General features: G+C 42.3%; 1 protein-coding gene across 1 annotated transcript in view; it reads left to right on the top strand.

Annotated features, from left to right (window-relative positions):
* The window catches only part of tub (TUB bipartite transcription factor), a 95186-nt gene extending 77015 nt beyond the window's left edge, over positions 1–18171 (top strand). Inside the window, exons 7-10 of the mRNA XM_067993589.1 lie at positions 2772–2886; positions 7423–7521; positions 11682–11853; positions 16166–18171. Coding sequence (XP_067849690.1) covers positions 2772–2886; positions 7423–7521; positions 11682–11853; positions 16166–16299 — 520 coding nt within the window. The 3' untranslated portion in view covers positions 16300–18171. The remainder of the gene's footprint in view (positions 1–2771; positions 2887–7422; positions 7522–11681; positions 11854–16165) is intronic.
* Positions 18172–18959: the final 788 nt, after the last annotated feature.

Genomic DNA, 18959 nt, shown 5'->3' on the forward strand with positions numbered 1-18959 from the left:
AAAGAACGCTAATAAATGTGTTAGACACGATTTCCCCTTCATAAAACCATGTTGACTCTCCTTGATTGTATTATGAGTCTCCAAATGTCCTGCTACTACTTCCTTAATAATGGATTCTAGCATTTTCCCAATGACAGATGTTAGGCTAACTGGTCTATAGTTACCTGCTTTCTGTCTCACTCCCTTCTTGAATAGGGGTGTTACATTTGCGGTTTTCCAATCCGCTGGGACCTTTCCAGAATCTAGTGAATTCTGGAAGATTACAACCAATGCATCCACTATCTCTGTAGCCACTTCCTTTAAGACCCTCGGATGCAAGCCATCAGGTGCAGGGAACTTGTCAGCCTTTAGACCCATTAGTTTACCTAGTACTTTTTCTCTAGTGATAGTGATTGTTTTTAGTTCCTCCCTCCCCTTTGCCCCTTGATTTTCTACTATTATTGGTATATTATTAGTGTCTTCTACTATCTGTTCAATTCCTCTGCCATTTCCTTATTTTCCATTATTATTTCCCCAGTCTCATCCTCTAAGGGACCAATGTTTACTTTAGCTACCCTCTTCCTTTTTATATACTTGTAGAAACTTTTACTGTCAGTTTTTATATTTCTTGCTAGTTTACTCTCATAATTTATTTTCTCCCCCTTTATTATTCTTTTAGTCATCCTTTGCTGGTTTTTAAAGTTTTCAAATCTTCGGACTTACCTGTAACCTTTGCCATGCTGTATGCTTTTTCTTTAAACCTGATACCGTCCTTTACTTCCTTAGTTAGCCATGGTTGGTTCACCCTTTTTGTGGAGTCTTTCCTCCTCACAGGGATATATTTTTGTTGCGAGTCATAAATTATCTTTTTAAATGTTTGCCACTGCTTATCCACCATCATACCATCTAATCTGTTTACCCAGTCCACTTTAGCCAATTCTGCCCTCATTCCTTTATAATTGCTCTTATTTAAGTTTAATACAGTAGTTTCAGATCCAAGATCCTCACTCTCAAACTGGATGTGGAATTCTATCATGTTATGATTACTGCTTCCCAAGGGATCCTTTACTTTGAGATCATTAATTAATCCTGTTTCGTTACCCATTACCAGATCCAAAATGGCCTGTTCCTGGTTGGTTCCCCGACGTATTGGTCTAAGAAACAGTCCCTAATACACTCTATGAACTCCTCCTCAGGGCTATTTTTGCCAATTTGATTTGTCCAATCTATGTGAAAGTTAAAATCGCCCATGACTATTGCATTACCTTTTTTACAAGCCCCCCTTATTTCCTGATTAATATTTTAGCCTTCAGTGTAGCTACTGTTAGGGGGCCTATATACTATTCCTACCTGATTTCTTTCCCTTGCTATTTCTTACCTCCACCCAAATTGATTCGACATCTTGATCTTCTGAGGCAAGATCATTTCTCACTATTATACCAATTTCATCCTTCATTAACAGAGCTACCCCACCACCTTTACCTTTTTTCCTATCCTTCCGAAATGTTAAATAACCCTGAATATTTAGCTCCAACCTTGGTCACCTTACAACCACGTCTCTGTAATGGCCACGAGATCATACCCATTTGTTTCGTTTTGTGCCGTCAATTCATCTATCTTATTACGAATGCTGCGTGCATTCAGATAAAGAACCTTTAATTTTGTCTTTTTACCATTCTTTCCTACCCCAGCCCCATTTGCTAGTGCACTCTTATGTTTGTATGCTCTGTCCCTTCTTGACACACTCTGTTTATCATTGCTCCCATCACTTTCCTGAACTACTACCTTATCTTTTCTCTTTATCAATCTAAACTTCGCCCACCTAAGCCCTCTATTTAGCTTAAAGCCTTCTCTACCGCCCTAGTTATTCGGTTTGCCAGAACACTGGTCCCAGCATGGTTCAGGTGAAGCCCGTCCCAAGGGAACAGCTCCCTCTTTCCCCAGTACTGGTGCCAGTGCCCCATGAATCGAAACCCATTTCTCCCACACCAATCTTTGAGCCACGCATTCATCTCTCTGATCTGATTTACCCTGTGCCAATTTGCTCGCGGCTCAGGTAATAATCCGGAGGTTTAGCACCATTGTGGTTCTGCTTTTTAATTTAGTCCCTAGTGGCTTGTGTTTCCCCCAATCCCTGTGCCCCACCAGGTTGCTGTCCAAGCTGGGTGTCTCTGTTCTTCCCTGCTGTTCATTTTGAGCAGGACCTAATTAAACATTTATTCAACATACTAACATAATTTCATGTTTCTTTGATGTTGAGGCAGAAGTCCTGCCCAGTGATACTTCTACCATGAAACCCATGTGTTTAAAGCAACTTGTTTAAAGTCTCATTTTAAAAGCCCAGATTGGGACAATTTTTCATGTATTTTTTTCCAATCTTAATTTTCAGATAATTCTTAGTGTCTTAAAAGTATTTTCCCTCAGGTAATGTTTTGAACTTGGCAAAAAAATGGAAGGTTGTTTGGGGGGGGTGGGTCTGCAACCTTCTCCAAGACCTTCCAATTGTGTTACTTTGTAACACTGCAAACTGAATAATCTTGATCAAATCCCCACCATCATTGTACCAATCCACGTGACTCTGGCTGAGACTAGAAACATATTGGGTGGAGGATCCCCCATTCAATGTGGAGGAGTTCTATTGGACACAGTCACTGGGCAATTCACACATGGGAATGTTGTTACTGGCTGTAATATTTACATTGTGGGGAAAAGTACAATGATTTTGGATGAGACGGATATGCATGGGACTGAGATAAATCTATTAAGCAGTTTGTAATTCATTTGCATTGCAGATCAAATCTAATGGGCACCAAGTTTACAGTGTATGATAATGGAGTGAATCCAGAGAAAGGAGGTTCAAGCTTAGATGCATGTAATTTGCGTCAAGAGCTAGCAGCCATATGCTACGTGAGTACTTTGTTGAAAGAGTCTATGTATGTGACCAGTGACATCCTCTCCTGTATCAAAACTTCTGCCTGGAAACAATATATTTCTGACTGTACCGTAACCCAAGCAGGAGCACAATAATACACCATAGACAAAAAATACTTCATTTTTGTTATAGTGGCATTTTTTGATTTACTCACCTCCTAAGTCATTTTGAGCCTTGGGAGATTTTAAAGCTGATGGAGTGGACACGGTAAGACATCTTTTCTTCTCTCTGAGAGGAAATTGTTTCAGCTTTGTGGACCTGTGTCTCTTGAATTTGACAACAATTTCCATATTGTGTAGAGTTAAATCCAACGTTTCCCTGACTTTATTTCATGTCAGCTTGAAGTACAAGAAGTTAGGATAAATGGGTGTTGCTTGGATTGAAGAAGGGTAAGAATTGATGTATCTCAGGGGTCAGTGCAGGGCTCACATTTGGTCTTGGTATATATACATATCGATGATTTGAATTTGGGTATAGGGAACACAATCTTGAAATTTGCTATTGACACAAAGGTAGAGGATTTGGAAAACTGTGAGAAAGGCTGTAAATGACTTCAGGAAAGAAAAACAGACTCACATTTATATAGATCCTTTCACGAGCTCAGAACGTCCCAAAGTGCTTTACAGCCAATTCTGTACTTTTGAAGTATAGTCACTGTTGTAGGAAATGTGGCAGCCAATTTGCGCACAGCAAGGTCCCACAAGCAGCAATGAGATACTGATCAGATCATCTTTTTTTGATGTTGGTTGAGGAATAAATATTTGCCAGGACACTGGGGAGAACTCACCTGCTCTTCTTCAAATAATGTGATGGGATATTTTACCTCCACCTGAGAGGGCCTTGGTTTAATGTCTCACCCAAAGAGCCACATCTCTGACAGTGCAGTATTCACTCAGTAATGCACTGGAGTGTCATCCTACACTTTTGTACTCAAGCTTCTGGAGTGGGACTTGAACCCACAACCTTCCTGATTTAGAGGTGAGAGTGCTACCACTGAGCCACAGCTAATACCAGGAAGGTGTCGATGGGTTAGTGGAATGGGCAGACAAGTGGCAAAGATGCAATTTAATGTGGATAAGTGTGAAGAAAAACAAGGAATGGGAGTATACACTCAATGGCAAGACACTGAAGGATGTGAAATGACAGACCTAGTGGTTAAAATACATAATTCCCTAAAAATACGAGTGCAAGTAGATAAAGCCATAAAAAAGGCTGATGATATTTTAGATATTTCAGATCAGCCATGATCTTATTGAATGGCGGAGCAGGCTCGAGGGGCCGATTGGCCTACTCCTGCTCCTATTTCTTATGTTCTTCTATTGTAAATAGGAGCTAATGATAATTTAGGTATTGGGCTGGAAATTGCTCTTAAAATAACGGCGAGGCTAACAGGGCTCACCGTTATTTCAGGGCAAATGGAAGAGCAAGTTCCGATGAGCATGCATGCACAGTCAAATGCAGAAATCTGGAACTTGCTCCTCCTGATTCCCTGCTAATCTGACAGCTTCGCATTAAAGAGCTATCGCAGGCTGGAGTCAATGGACCAGCGCCAACTTGCTCTCCTGCCCAGCTGGAAACTAACTCATCTCGCCAGATAAAAGGTACACTGAGTTATATCAGGTCTAAACTATCTTTTAACGATATGGTAGGTATTACTGATTGCCAAACAAACTCTCTGGCACTGAAAATTAACTTTAAAAATGCAGAGTCTCATTACTCCCAATTTTAATAGTTTTTGGACATTTAAAAAAAAATGTAAAATATTAAAATTTTTATTTTTTTACTTTTTCTTTCTGTCTCTTTTATCTCAGTCTTTTAATCTCATTCTCTCTTTATTTTGCTTTCTCTATCTGATGTTATAGTACATTTACTAATCTTCTCTGAGACTTCGCTCACATCAATTTCCAGCCCATTGTAAATAGTGGCATAGAGTACAAGAATAAAGGAGTAATGATCAATTTGCATAAAAACACTGTCTAGGCCACAGTAAGAATATTGTGTGCAGTTTTAGGCACACCATTATAAAGGGACATTAAAGCCACAGAGATTGGATTCATCAGGATGATGCCAGGGAGGGGAAACTATAATTACATGGGGATACTTGAGATACTGGGACTCTTTCCACTGAAGGATGTTAGGCTAAATGGAGATTTAATAAAGGTTTTAAAATTATTAAAAGTTTTGCTTGTGAGTAGGGAAAGACTGTTTCTTTTAGTTCGGATGATGAGGGGTCATTAATTTAAAATAGTGGCTGAGAAAGTGAGGAGAGAGGTTAGGAGAAATTTCTTTAAGCAGAAACTATTTGGACCATGAAATGCTTTGCCAGAGGTTAAGGCAGAGACTACTGCAACTTTTAAAGGAAAATTGGATAAATGTTTCAAGCAGAGCAAGATAGGAGAAAGAGCAGGGCAATGGGACTAATTTTGAATTGTTTCTACGAAGTGCTGGCACTAACACAATGGGCAGATTGGCCTCCTTCTGTGCTGTAAACTTCTGTGGTTCTATAACAACAGGGCACAGCCCGAGATAACTGAAGCAAGTACAGATTTCCGACAAATTTGACCCTGATAATAAAAGGGCTAGGACAAATTGTACTGAAGTGCCAACAAGCAAGTCACAGATTTTCTCATAGTTTTCTTTTTAAGTGTTTTACTTCAGGAAGCTCATCATTACAAATAAATAGAAATTCAACTGAAAAACTGGCAAACATTTAACAATTAACAGTCTAGATGTAGCATTTTTTAGTTTAAAATTCTAACTTTGTTTTTTACAAAAGGGAACAATTGTACACTGGCTTTCATGTTGATACGGAGGTGATGTATGATCTCAATCTGATATAAACCGGAGAGTATATATATCGCTTAGTTGTGCATATACATTCAGTGATTTAACCCACTTTAGACCCGGGGTGTACACAGAGCAGGGGCAGAATAGCTGGACAGGGGCACAGAGGTTCTATCTTACCCTTTTCAGGGGTGTTTTTGGCTTGGGGTTACTCTTTCTACATCTGGGGACCAATGGTGGTCTGTGGTCTCTGATATCACCCCATCTCTCCCTCTGCAGGGCTTTGTTGTGAGGTTGGTGAGAGGGGATCTGTTGTATAGGTTTCCAACAAAGGGGTCCAGACGGCTTGATGCTTTCTCAGTTCTGTTCAAAGACTGTACATTGGACTGAGATGTGTTCCACAGGTGTTTAATCCACATGGTGGGAGAAGTAAGGTTTCACCTTAGTGGAGGTATTTGCATAGAATTACATAGAATTGTATAGCACAGAAACAGGCCATTCATCCCAACTGGTCTATGCCGGTATTTATTAATTCATCTCACCCTATCAACATATCCTTCTATTCCTTTCTCCCTTATGCACTTATCTAGCTTCCCCTTAAATGCATCTTCTTGTTGCTAGCATTGAGAATGGATCTAGCACCCCTGGAGACAAGGGAATGGATTTGAGGGAATCTCAATGCTGGTCTTAGCCTTTGTCACACCCCAGACCACATCACAAAATGGCTTGATTCAGTGGCAGGACCAGAAGATGTGTTTAAGTGTACCACTCTAGCCACATTCACTCGAGCATTCATCTGACAGGGATCCGTAAAATCTATGAGACCTATAAATGGTGTGATATGTTTGCTGTAGGAGTTTGAATTGACCCTCAATTATTTTACAGCAAGTGTTGATTCCCCATGTCTTAATGCATGCTCCAGCAAATGCCTGGCCTCTATTTTAGACCCCTCTTTCCTCCGCTAATATTAAAGCTGAAATCAGGAATTTTCTACATGGCATTTCATGGATGAGAACTTTGTTCTACAAATCTGTGGTACAGTCTGCAAAAACTATTGTGGATGATCACAAGTTAGAAATAAAGGATTTGAAACATGATAGTTCCCCCGCTATAGCCAACACTGCCACAACTGTCACCACTGCTTCCGTGACCTCCTCTCATGGACAACAATAATGGGCTAACGCAAAGAAATACCTACATTTATTATTTTTCCCAGAGAGCATAAATTGAATAGGACATTTAATTTGTCCGCCACAAATATATAGTCGTGGTCACTGGCTGGCACACGCATCCGTTAATATTATTTATTTATGTGGTGCAGTTTACATGGACACAATTCCTGTGGGTTGTGCAAGAGACACCTTGGGAGTGGACAGGTCATTTTGCGATGAGGTTAAGATCAGCTTCTATTGACTTTTTTCTGTTACCAGCATGAGAAGCAGAACTGGATGGTGGGCTGGTATGGCACTCTATCACAAATTGCCATTGACTCAGCCTCTTATTGATTGCCTTGCCCCATCCTTTCCATGTGTCTTAGCAACAGATCCCTACCAACATCGCCTCCAATTACTACAGTCATTGTTTACAATGAGTGGCTTTAGAGAGTTATTAATCTAATAAAGCAGCATGACTGTGGCTTTGTGAAGACCTGACTTTTTTTCTGTGACGGTTGTTAAAACGCTGTACCTTAATAAAATATAAACGTATCTTTGTTTTCTACTGCTTAGGAGACAAATGTTCTGGGTTTCAAAGGACCTCGGAAAATGAGTGTAATCATTCCTGGCATGAACATGGATCATGAAAGAGTGTCCATCAGGCCACGCAATGTAAGTTGCAAAATCTCCGCAGACTCCTTTTGAAAACCACAATCATGTTCACAAAAGGAGGGTGGTTCAGTAAAAATCTGTCTAGTGTATAAGAAGCAACTTCATGCAGAGTTTTCATTACTTACAAAGCTGGAAGTAGGACTTACTTGCCAGCATGAATAATGATTTTTCAGTCCATGTTGCTGTGTTTTGCCAAGTTGAAAACCAGGCTGAAGGCAGAGGAAGTGAGGAGCAAGGGTCGGACCATGGTTTGAGTTCCAAGGTTTGCTTTGCTGATGATACTGATTCATCAAAAGCTTTCGCAGCCTCAATCATTAATATCATTACAGCACAAGACAAAGTGGTAAGTGGAAAAATAGACTTTTATTTAGAAAAACAGCAAATGTTTTGGCCCCGATATTTCTGGGGAGGTGGAAGGGGAGCAGGGGCGCCTGTCAGCGGAAATACCGGGAAGGCGGAGGTCCTGCCGAATTTAGCGGCAGGACCTCGTTCTCATTTTTTTACTGTCTGGCTGCTGCCGGATGGAAAAGCCAGCTGTAGAAGGCTGCAGCCGGGGACTGGAAAGGAGGGAGGGAGAGGTGACTGGGGAAGGGACTGGATTGAGGGGTGGGGAGGGAAAAGAAACCAGATCGCAGGGCAGGGGAGGGAAAGAGACCAGGTCGCAGGGTAGGGGGGAGAAAGAGACTGGATGGCGGGGTGGGGGGGGGGAGGAAGAGGCCAAATTGTGGGGGGTGGGTGGTGGAGGAGGAAGAGACCGGATCGCGGGGCGGTGGGGGGGAGAGATGGGATCGCTATGGGGATTGGCGGATCACGGGGACATCAGAAAATCGCGGCAGGTTTGCTTGGTGGCCAGCGGAAGTGCTCTTGCTCCTCCTGGCCCATAAGCAGTGCTGGAAAAGCACTTACCTGCTGGATCTGGCAGCTCCCACCTCCCTTTAGCTGTTGGGTTTCCCAAGCTCTGGGAAACCCGTGCTGGAGGTGTTAATTCCAAATTGCTGACAAAATCTGTGGCATGGAGCCTTATTTAAATATTACAATCACGGACCCACCTCTCCAGACCGGGTTACATGGCCGACCCCAAACCTGTCGCGGTTAAATTGGAAGTAGACGCGTTCGCGGCAGGTTGGGGTCGGGTTTCCCATTTTCAACAATTTAACCTCCCCACTCCCAGCCACTGTACCACCCGTCCTGGGAGGGTTAAAATTCCCCGCTTTGTGTCTGGTTTACATCTTAAAAATTTGCAGGCAACTCACTCAGACTCTGGACTGTATGGTCTAAAACTGGATGGGTAGCAATTGTGTGACTTTATCACCGATGCATGTGGTTTCTGGGATCACCCGAATTGCCTGGGAACATCCAGGAATGGGCCAAGAACTTTGTGCTTTAAATTTCCGCTGCAGCAGTGGCCTCCCCCGTGCACCCCCGCCCCCCACCCCCGCCGCTCGCTGTGTCACCTTCTGCCGCCGCACAGAAGCTGCCAACTCAGTGATATCAACCCCTCACCTCCCCGCCGGCGCTGCACAGAGCTGACCCTGTTTAGGCGTGATCAGAAACGAGGCCAGATCCATGCCAGAAGACTGGTGTTAATTGTATCCATGGGATTTATATCAGTTAGTGTTAATTGTAGTCAGTTGATGCGTATCAATTGGGAACTCTCTTGTATCCATTTATAAGAGAGCTCACCTAGGGTGTGGGAAAATGTGGAGTTCTGTGAATAAAGGCTTGGAAGCAGCTGAAGACTAGGTTCTAGTGTTCTTTCCTTCATCACCTGGCTATCAAGTTTATAACACCTGGGGTGAGAGTGATGGAACGGGGAGAGGTCAGGGACTAGGGAGGAAGGGATTGGGGCTCAGGGCGGGGAGGAGAGTGGGAGACCAGAGACTGAGGGAATTGGGGCTTAGGGCAGGGAGGGGGAGAGTGACAGAGGACGGGGGGGTCTAGGAAGAGGGAGACAGGGACTGGAGTTGGAGTTGGGGTATGGGGCAGGGGGAGAAATGGAGAGTGGGGGATGGGGAGAGTAGGAGACTCGGAATGGGGGTTGAGGAGATAGGGACAGAGGGAAAATGGGTATTGGGAGTCGAGCGATGGGGTTCAGGGAAGAGAGGGAGACTTGGGAATGGGGTGGGCGTGGACATGGAGGCCAGCATTTCCTGTAGAGCCAGGAACAGCAGCAGTGTGGTGAGCGGGAGCGGCACTGAGAGCAGAGCAGCCAGTAAAGGGGTAAGTGAAACCTGGGGACTTTACTGTAAGTAAATATTGAAAGATTGTTTACACTGGTGGCAGAATGGGGAACAAGGGAGTGGAAACTGAGGATTCGCACTGGAAGAACCAAGGGGGAAAGGAGAAGGAGAGTTGCTCAGTGGATTTCTCATCACAAGTGGCTATGAAGGCAGAGACTAGAACATCATTTAAAAGAGAATGGGATAAGTATTTGAAAAGAGGGAATATAAAGGAATCTGGGGGGAATGGGGTTACAGGAGAGAGGTCCAGCACTGACACAGGCCTCGGGCTGAATGGCCTCCTCCTGTGCTGTAATTTCTATCATTCCATGAAAATTCTCCTCTATTGAGTCCGAGCCCAAAGAGTGGCTTAGAAATGTTGATGGTGAGCTGACGATCTGACCCGTGAGAAGTGCCTCAAACACCGAGTCCACTGCCCTTTGTACAATCTCTCAGTTTGATTCAGGTCGGTCTGTGCCGGCTGGTTTTGACCTGTGAAGTCCAAGTACAGATCGGCTCTGACTGAGGCTCCCAGTTCAGAGTTGTCAACTTCACACAGAACCGGAGTCCAAGGAGATAGGGAGAGAGATGGGGCCTACTAAAAGTAGCATCGACTGGGGAGCCTGACCGCGCCTTGTGCGGGGGATTGGTCAACACAGTCGGATATCACGTAATCAAACCTCCAGGAATGCCAGCAACCAGAGTTGGCATCCCTCCCATGCAGTGTGTACACCATTTGTTTTGGTTGTTGTTATTTCTGCAGTTGGTTTACCAACTTGGATACTCAGTGATTTTGTGAAACATTTTCATAAAGGGATAGATAATGGCATTGTCAACTTGGAGATGTAATTATCTCTGTAATAAGGTCTAGACAAAAATAATACATGTAGCCAAATTGCTTTTTTCTCCTGGCAGCCCATCAAGCTGGTGCCATTATAGGTATTTTTTTTATTAGCAAGCTGTTACCATTAGTGCTCACAAGAAGAAATAGAATGGCCCAGAAATGGGAAGATCTAGGCTAACTGTGAACATTAATTTCTTATTTAGCCAGAGGGAAACATTTTTTAATTAGTCCATCAGGCCCATTGGCTATTCAGTCGAGTGGAGATTGTGCTAATCCTGCTGGCTAAGCACAGGCTACCTCATTGGATTTGCTGCTGCTCTGTTAACCACATTAAGGTTATTTACATGAAGTCATTAATCTGCTGTTGCCTACTTTATCAGCTAGTTTGCTTGTTTTGAATAAATTCTTTGAACTAAGTGGTGCGATTGTGATGGAGAAGATGGTTTCATTACCATTTTAGTCAGCAAGATCAGGGAATATCCTGACGCTGATCAACAAATTTTTAAAACTGTCATTGAAAGTTGGTGACACAAAAGGCTGCTGATAATTTGCAAACCTCGACCAATCATGCAAACAAGCCAGTAAAATAACTGTCAAATTCTCTTTGTGACCGACTTCAGCTGTTAGGCTTTCTGATTTTGTGTTGACAGTAGAATATTGGTTAATTCTGGAACTAGTCAGTATTCCAAGATCTGTTTGATTAAAACCAGTTTAACAAACAAACTGACATCATAGATTTCCTGTAAATAGGACAATGTCTGTGTTCCAGTCTATTCATAGCAATTACCCTTTCAATTTGTTTATTGCCGATGTTATTTGCCCCTTTATTCCCCCCTTACCATCTGGTGTTGGCTGCAGGGGGGAGTGAACAGATTGCTACATCAGCACTCTCCTCACCAGTTGAGATAAGTGCTAGCTTTTAACTCTCCTGAGGGCGCTACTTTGGAAAGCAGGGGTGGGATCTGCGGCAATAAAGTTGTTTTCTTCCCCATACCATAGTTTGAATATCCAAGGTGATGTTAATTATGTTCCCTCGTCAAAGACTGACTTTATTTCCGAGCGACTCTAACAAATGCTACTTTCTCTTTTTGATTAAGGAGCATGAAACTTTGCTGGCACAATGGCAGAACAAAAACACAGAGAGTGTAATTGAGCTACACAACAAAACTCCAGTGTGGAACGATGATACTCAATCCTACGTCCTTAATTTCCATGGCCGAGTTACACAGGCCTCTGTGAAGAATTTCCAGATTATTCATGACAATGACCGTAAGTAGAAAGCTCATGGCTGTCTGGGAAATTCTCGAGGTAATTACAATGAATGGCCACTTGAACACAGTACTAGATGGCGCCTGTGGAACTATACTTCAGCACAAAGGATTAAACCTTGCATTTTAAACCTTGATCCCGAAGAACAATTTCATTACGACTGTGACCATTTCCATTCTTCCAGGCACGTTTTTTCCCATTCTTCTGGGCGACTGGTGCACAATTTCCTTAACTTCAGAGGCTGCTTCTTCAGCACACTGATAGCTGATTTTATGATGTGATTGACCCATACATACATTAAATCCAAGAATAACAAAACCATATAAAATTACACAACTATTAAAATGGATATATAACATTGGAGGAAAAGTTACTGCACATCAAACTGATATGAAACAAGATTGATTATAATGGAATTTTAACATAAATTTTAAATTTGAGAAAGAATAGAGATCAAAAATTCTTGCCGTCACTAAAATTACGAAGAGAGTAATTGACTGCCCTTTCGGCACACACTTACCGTAATTTTAGCAGGAGTCCACCAGATGTGCTGGGTCCTGGCCTTAAATTGGAGTTCCCAATTAGCCATTGATGTAGGAGGGGGTTGGGCCGAGGTAGGATTGGGAGATTTTAAAACAGAGCCAGGAAGGGGGCGGGGGGGGGTCAATTTGAGGTCAGGAAACCCATTAGTACAGGTTTCCCGGATATCCTTATGATTTTGATGTAAGGACATCTTTTATTTTTTTGTCGGTTTCCCGTCCGACTGACTGGCTGATTGACAGGCTGGTCTTGGTCAGACGGGAGACCAGGCAGGGAGAGGATGTCTGCAGGTCAATCTTTGTTTGTGAGCATGGGTGGGCACGGGGGCCGCGAGACATGGGGGATGGGATTGGGGGACATCAAGGGGGTCTGCGATCATTGAGGGGGAGGATCGGGGGGTTGGAGGGGGAGGATCGGGGGTCTGGGTCTGCGATTGTGGGGGGGAGTGGGGGGTCAGTGCAGGTAGGCTTGTTGGGCCTGAGGTGTAAAACAGAAGGCCTGGGAATCGCGGTCCCCTGGGGTTGAAATCGGAAATTAGTGAAAAATGGATGCCTGGAGCCTCCTTGAAAGCTTTAAAGGCCCGACCCGCCTCTTGGGAGCGGGTTGATCGCCTGCCCCTCATCCTGCCCCTGTGAAAACTGGAAATGGGTGGGTTGGGGGCGGGTCTGAAATGGTGGCAATTTTCAATGCCCCCCCCACCCCCGCCCCCAACCCACCCATTTTTAAATTTGAAAATCGAGCTCTTTATGTCTCTGGCCCTTAAAGGCACCCGGTGGAGGTAAGCCTGGTGAGACTAAGTGTACCTTGCTGTGAACTGATGGAACTGGGGCCCACCTGGGGGGGGGGGGGGGGGGTGGGGTTCACTTGTATCATGGCCTGGACTCTGTGGGGGGAAAAAATACTTTAAAAAAATAATAATTTTAAAGCAATACCCTTCTTAGGGGTCCAGGGACCACTCCCAGCCTGGCACTCTTTAACCCCAATTTGCAACCTCTCCGGTGGACAAGCAGGAGGGGCATTGTGGGCACCTGCCATTGCCATGGAAGTGAAGGGACTTTCTCTGACCCCGTGAACTTTGGCAGAGTTAGTGGTGGAAGTCCCAGGATGTGTTCTGCATCACTCCCCCACCCACCCACCCACAACAGATTTTTAGAGCCTAGATGTAAGTAAAAAGTGATGGAAGCTAAAAATAATTAAATCAATTAAAATTTACTAAAATAAGACAGGAAAATCAGCCTCACGATTCTCATGTTTCGACCATTTTCAGAAGACAGCAGGAGATGGAAATGATCTTGCAGCCCTTGGTCTGTGTAACTTCACGCACAGACTTTCTGCAGTCATAAAATGCCTGTCACATTCCATCAGCTTTTAAACTTGTAACCACAATGGTGCAAGGCAGGCTGTTATAATCCTTGTTTTTTTCCCACCAAAGTAAAGCATAAATCGTATCAGAAAGAGAGAAGTTACATTTATATAGCACTTTTCACGTCCTCAGGACACCCCACAGCGCTTCACGGCCAATGAATAGCTTTTGAAGGGTAGTCACTGTTGTAATGTTAAATGTGATAGCCAATTTGCACACAGCAAAACCTCTCAAATAACATTGAGATATTCAGCCAGTTAATCTGTTTTAGTGATGATGATTGAGGGGTAAATGTTGGCCAGGACAACTCTCCTGCTGTTTTTCATGTGGTTCAATGGGATGTTTTACATCCACCTGAGAGGGCAGAATAGGCCTTGTTTTAATGTTTCATTTGTAAGACAACACCTCTGACAAAGCAGTACTCTCTCAGAACTGTACTGAAGTGACAGCCTACATTATGTACCTAAGTCCTGAAGTGGGGCTTGATCCTGCAACCTTCCGATGCAGAGGCGAGAGCACTACCACTGAGTTGATGCTCTCGCATTGGAAAATGTTCTGAATAAATTAATATTATCGATAAGTAGTTTGAGAGAGTATATTTTGGGAGATTGATCAGCCCCTCTGGAACCATTTGCAGATCAATGTTTAAATACTGTCAAAGATATTTTGCAGCAAATGTCCCAGTGCTATCCACCACTTTTCAGCAGCTCCCTGCACCATTGTCAATACTTTCAATTTTTATGCCATTCAAAAGGACAAATCTTTAGTTAATTGTAGCTATCAGTGGTATTACCAGCTCCAGAAGCCAAATCCCAGAAACATCTGCCTACACACTGTGCCGCATATTTGATAAAGTTAGATTACTTACTCCAGTCAAAAAAGACAGTAGCGTTTATATTTTCCTCAGGTTGCTCTGCGAGCCAAAAAGAAGTTGGTGCAGGTGCAAAATTTGTTTTCTAGTTTATATTATCACCAACACTTCTGCTAATACTAGCCGCTGGAGGAAAGTATATCTGTTGGAATATAAATGCCTGTTAATGGGCATCCAATGTCATTGGTGAGAGGCCTGAACTATTTTCATGCTCTGGCTTCATTACAGTAATATCATTGAACTGCCAGTGCTCTGAATGAGCGCCAACAGACAGCTCGTTGATTGTGTGGGGAATGGTGAGGGGCAGTGATTTGGTGGCTCCGCTGTGGAACCCAGGCAGAAGTGGGCATTAAACAAGTGGGGGGTGGAGTGGACGGAAATCCTGGGCTTGGGGGACAGGGTGACAACCACGGAAGGGCCAGGATCAGCTGGCACGAAGATTTAGGTGGGGCTGGGAGGCAAAGTTGGTTTCTTTGACTGTCTCTGAGCAGCCTGCAGCAGTCCCTTTAAGGATGACTGGTTTGGCTGCTCAGTGCTTAGCTTCACTGGACAGAGCGCCCACTCCGCCTACTGGATGTATTAAATTTTCGATCCTCTACCACTATATTCATGCCGAAAAGTGGGGCAGTCAATGAAAGTCGCTCCCAGTGTGTTTACAATTTTCATAGAAATACCAACTTGAGGAACTCGTCATAAACACATTTACAATACATTGCTGTACATAACAATCAGAAGAATTCTTTTACCCAAATCGCTATAGCACTGGCCCCAATCCATGTTGTTGTCGTTTTGTTGTTCTAACCTTACGCTGCCCGCGTAATGGAAAAAGTTGGATGGCGGCAACGTTCTGCTAATCAGTGGTGGGGAGATTTTAAGAGACTTTAACAGTTCTACAGTCATTGCCAGATAAAGACATTGTTGATCCACAAATAGAATTTACCAAATCCATTCCCATTCTATTTTATTATGTGAAACTCATGGCTCGGACATTGCATTTTACACATAATCCTAATAGGAGCAGATTATTTCCCACTGTTATATTACAATGCTTCATACACTCTGGAAAGCAGCAGTACATTAATTAATTCATTAGTATGCTTGTCAGAAGGTATTCAATATCCTTTTGTGATCATCAAGATGCATCAAGGTAAGCACTGTCCATCACCAGCAGGAAGACAATTCAAAACCAAATTAAAACTCATTAAATAAAGGAAACAGTATAGATTATAACAACTAACAGACATCAAGAAGTTAATTCAGGGTTGTAATCTATTGAAGGTTTCAGATAACATTTATAAATTACTCTAGCTTCGCTTTCATGATTTACAATACCATCTGAACTCCACGAATAGATTAAAGTCTTGTAACTCTGCCAGGTATCCATCATTCTCTGTAAGCTCGCTGTCAGCTGAGTTGTGCGATGACTGGTGAAGGGCGGCAGGACATGTGTGAGGTGATGCTAGAACTTCATGGTGCAAATTGAAAAAAAAATTTTTGCTGAAAGAATCAACTGTTTGATGTGTTTTTATTTTTTTTAGCGGATTATATAGTGATGCAGTTTGGCCGGGTGGCTGAAGACATCTTTACCATGGACTACAACTACCCAATGTGTGCATTGCAAGCATTTGCGATCACTCTCTCAAGTTTCGATAGTAAACTAGCTTGTGAATAAATGGGACAATGAAGTGTTATGCTGAAGGAGCAACGTGTGTTTCAAGGAGAAACTTGCTATCTTTGCTTTTACATATTGGTTGCACATCATAATAATCCACCCTCGGTATTGTACATTTCTTTGTAACTTGACAGGATGACTAAAATTGCATTGGGGTCCTAAATCCAGTGTAGGACCCCAATTTAAGTATTTTAATGAGGCTCGCGCCTGTTTTGCTTTTTTTAAAAAAAGCAGGCATGGTTATTTGCATGACCCATAAGGGTCGTTTTTAAATACTGACACAGTGATTTTGTGCGGACCTTTGAAACAAAACATTATCTTGAAAAGAAAAAAAAGGAAAAAAATCTTCTAATGTGAAGATGGCAGCTATAGAATCCCAAGGGTGTTGAGTCAGAACCTGAGAGAAATTTCTGCACATTAACCTTTCAAGAACTAACCTCTGTCATCTCTGATACATAACCAGATTGTTCGTTACAGTTTGGTCAGAAAGTACTTTTCACAGTTGTGCGTTGTGTTCGTTCTGCCATTACCTTATGATATGCAGCACCATAGTAATTCAGTTAGTCCTGCTGATGTTTAGTGGTACAATCGAGCTCGCAAAGTGTTGAAGAAATTCATTATTTCAAGTGATGGGAAGGTGGATTCACCATCAGGACCCATTTTAAGAGTTAAACAGTTGAAAATGATTCCAATTAACTTTAATTCCCTTTTTATTTTATTGTCAATTTTTTGTTTTGTGTGGCTAAAGTTGTTGTCTAAATGATGACATAATTGGGAATGAGGAGGTGCTCTCCTTTATATTGGGATTGAGGCATGTTGCTGGGACAGAGTAGAGAGAGTTTGCACCTAACTATGCTGTACCTGATGTGTACATGCCTGGTACTGACAGTGTCAAAAATGGAAATGTCCTGTTCCCTGGCTTGGACTATATTTGTCTAATGAACACTACAAAAAGAAATCACCAAGAAAGTAGAAACTTACAAAAAAAAGTTGAGCAAATAGATAATTATAATTCTTTGTGAAAAAGAATTCCAAAACAAGTCCTGATGGCAAAACGCACTTTATAAAAGGCCAGTGCTTCAATCAAATAAATCTAAAAGTAGGTGGATGAAGAATAGTGACAGTTTCCCTGGGTCCCATCTGCCTTTCATGGATGCCTTTAAGGGGAAGCTAGATAAATACATGAGGGAGAAAGGAATAGAAGGATATGCAGATAGGGTTAGATGAAGTAGGGTGTGAGGTTGCTTGTGTAGAGCATAAACACCAGCATAGACCAGTTGGGCCGAATGGCCTGTTTCTATGCTGTAAATTCTATGTACTATCGAACCAATTGGTACTGAGCTCCAATGCTATAGTGAAACTGGATATTAATGCACATTATTACTCTGGCTTCATGAATAGCAAGACCTGTTGCCATGGGCTTGAAGTAGTTTCTTTTGTCATGCAGAGCTTCAAGCTCTTAAGGATCCTGAAATGTCTGGGAATCATCTGGTTTCCACTTTTCTCCTTTTTCGGCATTAACAATAAAAATGTTTTGCTTGAAAATAATGAATTATTGTAATAAAGTCAAAGATTGGACTTACCTAAAGGGTGTGTGTGTGTGTGGAGATACCACTAGTATGATTCTCTGAAGATTTCCCACAGAAACAGAATTTATTGGATGTTGTTAATGTAAAAATTTGGGACTTCTGGGATTAGTCCATTGAGTGTTGAATTGAGGATGGCTGAGGAGAATTTGCTGTCTTTAGGGAGAAGGGATAATGTTCTCAATTGTATACAGACATCTGTGGTTGGGTGGATATGCATTATTGTATTAATTGCTGATCCCTTAAAAGTATCAAGCTATTCGTTTAGATTGAACTAGGGAACTGAGTGAGTCCACTGTCATGAAACAGTAACCATGACAATGAGCTGATTTTGTTTTCTATCTCTGGATCACAAGTTTAAAAGAGTCTTTTTAAAGTTAGAGAATTAATAGCTGGAAATTATGCTGTGCGATATTATCATACAAAACTTACTGTGTGCATATCGAATTCCTTTATCTGCAGCATTGAACCATTGATTTTAAAAGGATTACTGCCTACATTAAAATAATGGACAAAACAATTTGATGCAAACATGTTGAGTGTTATACAACAACAACGCACTGCGTATTTTCCAGGCTTAAATCTTTTTGACCACAAGCAAGTAAAGGGTTTTGAATTTGTCATTAAAATGAACAGTCTGGTGTGTGTCACTGCACGTGATTGGGCAGAATAAAGCAGATCCCATTTTAGACAATCAGTGTAAAAATCAACATCATTACAGCAAAAAGGGTATTACTGGATTATATCAGTGGAATTAATTCAATTATAATACTGGCCTCGGACCACATATCTGATTTTTCTGTCTGACATCAGGCGTCGGGAAAATGCTGGATTCCATTATTAAGGACCATTATTAAGGAAGTGGTAACAGGGCACTTAGAAAATTCATGATATGATTAGGCAGAGTCAACATGGTTTTATGAAAGGGAAATCGTGTTTAACAAATCTATTACGGATATTTGAAGGTGTAACTAGCAGGGTAGATAAAGGGGAACCAGTGGATGCAGTATTTTTGGATTTCCAATAGGAATTCGATAAGGTGCCACATAAAAGGTTGTTACACAAGATAAAGGC

Source organism: Heptranchias perlo, chromosome 12 (assembly GCF_035084215.1).
Source record: "Heptranchias perlo isolate sHepPer1 chromosome 12, sHepPer1.hap1, whole genome shotgun sequence".
In the NCBI taxonomy this organism is placed as follows: Eukaryota; Metazoa; Chordata; class Chondrichthyes; order Hexanchiformes; family Hexanchidae; genus Heptranchias; species Heptranchias perlo.